The sequence below is a fragment of the Mercurialis annua genome, linkage group LG1-X (assembly GCF_937616625.2).
Source record: "Mercurialis annua linkage group LG1-X, ddMerAnnu1.2, whole genome shotgun sequence".
Classification (NCBI taxonomy): Eukaryota; Viridiplantae; Streptophyta; class Magnoliopsida; order Malpighiales; family Euphorbiaceae; genus Mercurialis; species Mercurialis annua.
Genome location: NC_065570.1, coordinates 56,080,586 through 56,086,438, shown reverse-complemented (window position 1 = coordinate 56,086,438; position 5,853 = coordinate 56,080,586). Strand labels below are relative to the sequence as shown.

At 28.1% G+C, this 5,853-nt stretch overlaps 1 protein-coding gene across 1 annotated transcript; it reads right to left on the bottom strand.

Annotated features, from left to right (window-relative positions):
• Window positions 1–898: 898 nt before the first annotated feature.
• LOC126684525 (patatin-like protein 2) lies at window positions 899–3,973 on the bottom strand. The gene is made up of 6 exons (XM_050379489.2): window positions 3,754–3,973; window positions 3,489–3,670; window positions 3,212–3,398; window positions 2,968–3,129; window positions 2,391–2,866; window positions 899–1,067 (listed from the first exon to the last, which is right to left on the bottom strand). The coding sequence occupies exons 1-6, from the start codon at window positions 3,934–3,936 to the stop codon at window positions 977–979; spliced, it is 1,281 nt and encodes a 426-aa protein (XP_050235446.1). The 5' UTR covers window positions 3,937–3,973; the 3' UTR covers window positions 899–976.
• Window positions 3,974–5,853: the final 1,880 nt, after the last annotated feature.

The following is a 5,853-nucleotide window of genomic DNA, read 5'->3' as shown; positions in this document are numbered from 1 at the left end:
GGGAAGAATTGAAATTGTTCTTCCTATTTGGAAAGAACTGAGTGGAGAACTGGGACTAACCCAGTTTTCAACTAAATGTGAGAACTGGACGAACTCAGTTCATGATGAACCCAGTCTGGGTTTATTTTTATTTTTAATTATTTAAGAAAAAATTAAATTAAATTTTTAATTGGGTTTGAATTGTTTTATTTAATTGAATTTTCATTATGCTTATTTAGGTTTTATTAATTCAGAAAATTAAGTTGACGACTTTAATTTTTTAATGAAATTAAATAGTTCGGTTGATTTAATCGGGATTCGAGGTATTTAATTAAGTTTTAATTGGTTTAATTGAATTTTGATTTATTTTTATTTTAAATATTATTTAATTATTGATATTTAAATTAAAAAGATGGTTAAATGTGCTAAAATAATTTATAAATATAAAATTGATAAGTTTTGTAAATATTAAGAATTTATTTGCACTTTAACTTAGTAATTGCTATGGTGGCATATTGTGTGGCACGCCACATCAGCAGAAGCGTGTGTCAATTGAAGGTTTGATAAAATTGAGAACAAATTGGATGAAATTGAAAGGTTTGAACTTTTATAAAAAAATTCAAAGGTTTGACTTTTTTTTGTTATTTAACCAAAGAATAACGTAATTAAAAGTTATTCTAAGATAAAAGAATTAAGTTCGGACTGCTGAAAAATTAAAAGTTAATCTTTTGTTGGAATAAATATATTTTGAATCTGCCACTACGTTTTTTTTCGTTTTCTAACTGATGAATGTCATTGGCCAAATACTATAATATGTATTACTACATCAATTCACTATAAAAATGTAAACTCATTGTAATATCGATAAAAACTAGATTTATTGGATATGAAAATACATAATATATCTATAGTGTGTATATATCAGCAGATCATCACTAAACAATCAACAGTCTCAGTGCAAATTTTGAAGAACCGAATTCTTCCGTAAGATTGGAATTTAATTAGGTGTTTCTCTCGGAGCAACAGCCTTTCCATGTGGTGATCTGGCTTCACGAAGCTGCTTCTCCCTCGAAAGTATTTTAGCCAACCTACACATTAATTAAATGAAAATCCAAGAAGTTAAAAAAATGACAAATTGTTTACATTACACAAATAAAAAAACTATTTTTTTTATATTTGGAAAGAGTGAGCGCTTGTGGAAAGATTTGATCCCACGACTCAACAGTTTGTTATTCAGCGCTTATATTATTTGAACTATAACTCATTGATTATAATTTAACTAGTTAGTTAGGTGTTACGCACGTAAATAATATTTGAACTCGTTATATATATATATTTAACAATAATTTAATACATTAGTTTAGTTTTTAATCTCTTTTCATTTTGATTGAGATACTTCATTTTAATTTTAAAAATATATAAATTTTATACTTTTACCTTTAAAAATATTTGAAATATTGTATTATTTGTAATAACAATATGTCAATCAATATCCTTTTTTTAATTTGTAGCATTAGAAAGATAAAGTTTATAATTATAAGTACGAGAACATAAACTTATAGATCGTCATATTAAAGAAAATATTTTTAAAAAAATTATGATCATTATTGTTGACCGCAACGTTAAATTTATTATACTATTTATTTAATTATATGAATTTCAACAACTGACGCCCAATTATTAAATATTATTTTTATTTATGTCAAAATAACTAAATTAGAGTTTCTCGAATATTTTAATTAGGATATACATGTAATTATTGAAAAAAAAATTAAAAACCATAATTGCAGAGGCATCTTCATATAACATTTTCATGTGACCAATAATTAAATTTTTAATAAATAAATACTAATTATGGATGATTTGCTGTACTGAAAATAATAAAGATAAATCCAATAGATATTAAAACATATATCATATACATTATACATTATAATTTTCCATTAAACTGAATTGTATTATAGTATTCGACTTTGCAGCAATCAATGAAGAGCTTAACTTTTAAAATGAGACGGAGTGAGTATTTTTTATAAAAAAAAAAAATCAATTTATTAATTTTTTTCAATTAAATTAGTTAAAAAATTATACTTATAATTTTCATTTAAATTGATAAGTTTTTATTGGAATTAGACTCTTGTATAATTATATATTTCTTTATTGATATTAATTAATTTGTTATAATTTTAATTATTTAAATAATTCAAATTTAATAAAGACTAATATTGTAGTTTTATTTGCACCCCTCCCTTCACATATTTATTTATACTGTATAATTATAGATTATAGATAAATAAAATATAATAATAGTCATTATAATAATATTTTTTGTACATTTATGGACATTATAGATTATGGTTTAATGTTTAGAATTTTAGGTTATAATAAGAAAATACTAAATTGTAGTAACTTACTTTGTAAGAGCCTCTTGATTTGTAGCCTTATAGGCAGGCTGAAAGGCACCAGTGTCCAAATTAACCCTTGACACTCGTTTCTTTAGCAATTCATCTCCTATTTTGACCAGATTATTTAAGTTTTCTTTTGTAGCTATATCTACTGAAAACAGATTTCCGGTGAGCGTATCATCCTGAATCCGAATGTAATTTTCTTCAGAGTGAAGAGCTTGAAACACAGTGGAAATATGAAAATCAACCATGTCGCTGCTAGCATGCATGAACACATCGATCAATGGAGTGGAGTGTTCGCTGGTTAGCCATCCCAGCATTCCCCATTTAGCCACATCTCTCGCATCAAATTTTTCTTCACATTTTGCTGAACCCGTCCCTAAGGATAGCACTAAAAAACGAGTATAATCCGTTGGTTTAATGGGGAAGAAATCGGGATTATCACGGTTAATTTCTTTCATCACAGCATTCATAGCCACCAAAGCCTGCAATATTGTTGTAGAAAGAGGGAAAAAAAGAGTGTTAAAACGTTTAAAATAAAATAACTTACTCCTGTTAGTTAATGATAAATCTCAGATGATATTACCGGATTATTAGCAGCCACGCCACCATCAATAAGATCAAACTGCCTCACTTTTCCGGCGGAATCTTTGGTTTCAAAATTATAAGCAGGAAGATAAGTGGGAGCAGCTGAAGTTGCAATGCATATATCCGACAGAAGTGCATTCAAGCTTGGGTTCTTCTTCCCCTGAACCGTGAAAAAACATAAAAAAATTGAATAACCGGATCAGAAAATCTATCAATGAAAACGTATGTTTGTGTATATAAACCTCGTAGCTGGAGAAGACAGTAGGCTGAAGACGCTTAATATCAAACGTTGGTATGACGACATGTGTCAACGTCTGATCCAATCGTTTATCTCCTAACTTCTCCCTGATAACTTGGTGTAAATATTTGCCGTCATATTTTGGTCCCCATAAAGACCTGACCAGTTTCGTCACAGCAGCAAAAGCTGACCTGTTTGATAGAGAAATCTATAACCAATTAGCAGTTCATGTCAGATGCAACTTAACAAAATAAAATAGGCTTAATCATTCACAAAATTACTTGTCTTGAGGAAAGATTTTCGGGCAGTGATGGAGATAGAAATCGTTAATATCTTTAGCAGCAAACAAAGGCCGATTTTGCTCATCGGGTGCGGTGAGCATAGCAGTGACCAGACCACCAGTGCTAGTTCCAGTAATCACATCGAAATAATCTGCCAATCTTGCATTCTCACCGTCCACTTTCTGCACATAAATTAATTAATACTAAACAGAAATTCATAGAGACTGACTGACCAGAAATTGGATGATCATGATTTTTACAACACCTGGAGCTCAGACTCCAAGAAAGCAAGGATTGTTCCGGGTATAAGTCCTCTAATTCCGCCTCCGTCGATGCTAAGAATGGTGATCAAGTTTCCGAAAGTCGGAGGCTGGAGAGGTGATCTTGGTGTGGGTGGGGTTGATTTTGGAGTATCAGGCTTCATTAATTGACTAAATATAGGCAACATGATGTAGTATTACTTTTAGAAAGAGGATGAAGAGAGACAGTACTGCTGGTTGTACTGATATGTGAGTGTCAAGGGGTTATTTATAGATTTTTAGTAAGTTCACTATAAATATGAGATTTTGAATCTTCAGGCTGTCAATGTTTTACTATTTCAAACTGAGCGTGGAGCTGACGATTTTGTTACCTCCTGCTTGTCTAAATGTCCCTTCCTCAGGAATTTTGCAAACCAGTTTATGACTTTTCTCTTATTATTAACTTTTTCTGATCCCTATACCTCACTGGTTCTAGGTGAATCAATGAATATTTATGTTTGTTGTGTATGCATTTTCTGTCAACAATCTGGTCAATATGTAAGTTTATTGCAGCTTTGAACAGGAACAATAACTTTTCTCCCAATTCAAGTCTAGCCAAAATAATTTCAGTTACAGCCCGGCATAGTAAGCAAAATCATACGGAAAAAAAAAAACGGATAACAAAATAATACGTGAGAGGACGTCAAGTTTTATTTTATTTATTCTCAATTTTATTTTCTATTTTCTATTATATATTTAATATATTAATATTTTTTATTATTTGAATTATTATTTGAATTATTCTATGTTTATTCTATTTTCGATTATTATTATCTATATATTTTATATTTTATTTAGATTAGAATTATGCATAATTATTTATATTCTTTATATTCTTTAAATATTTATATTATAGATAATATTTATTTATATTATTTTCAAGGCTTAGAAAATGTAAATTTTCAACCAAGTTTAGTACAATAGATTGATTGCCAGATTTAGGTCTTGTTTGGTATATACTTATATGCTTTTCGAGAATATAATTTACTTAAGTTAATTACTCAAATAATAATAATAATAATTTTGTAAGATGGTACAACTTATTTAGATTTTGCTAGAAAAGCTACTTCATTAGTCAAAGTTAAGTTGAATTTTCAATTATGAAACATTAAAATTGAACGTAAAAGAGATTATTATTGTTTTAGATTTTTTATTTTCTTGATCAACTTACCTCAACCAAATAAGACTTTAAATTTTAGATTTTAAATGAGATGAATATGAATTTTAATAGATCCCAACTTAAATTCAATTGGTACCAAATGGAGATGTTCAACCGATATATAAATACATATCCACTTACATACAGAACTAATATAAACTCATACGCATTATGAATTACTATAATATTTTATTATTTTAAAAATATTTTTATAAATTCATAAATTTTATCTACATCAGATGTAATATATTTATAAAATTATTTAAAATATATTACTAAATTATATTAATTATATATATATATATATATAACTCTTTTAATAAGTAATGAATACACTCCCTTAGATAGCACCAATAATGTGATCTCTATTGATGAATTAAAAATTTAAGTATTTATTTAAGTGGAATATGAAAAAGAAAAAAAAACATGACCACTAGTGGAACGGATATTGCTCTTAATTATCAACTTCCAATCACTTCATTAGTGGACGGGACATTGTAATTTAACACGAAAGTCTCAAACACAAAATCTCTAGAAGTGGCTAAAAGAATTAAAATGTTTATATAGCAATTTAAATTGGATCATTTCATCTCGAAATTGTTTCAAATCGTTTGAAGTCGTTTTAGAAACTAGTTTTAAAAAAAATGTTGGAAAATTACATTTAAAGACCATTAAAAATTCGTTGGAAACCGTTTGTTATATTAGGTTGGCACTGACCCAATATAAAACTTTCATATCGTATAAGGAGTGTAAATATGGGTCAAGTGACTTTTAAAGAAGATTTAACCATTCATTCACTTGATCACACAAAGCTTGCAAAGGTTTATTTATCTCCTGATGAGGAGCAAATAAATTTACAAATTACATATTTAATAACCTGAAATATGCAGCAAAAGTAAGATCCGGA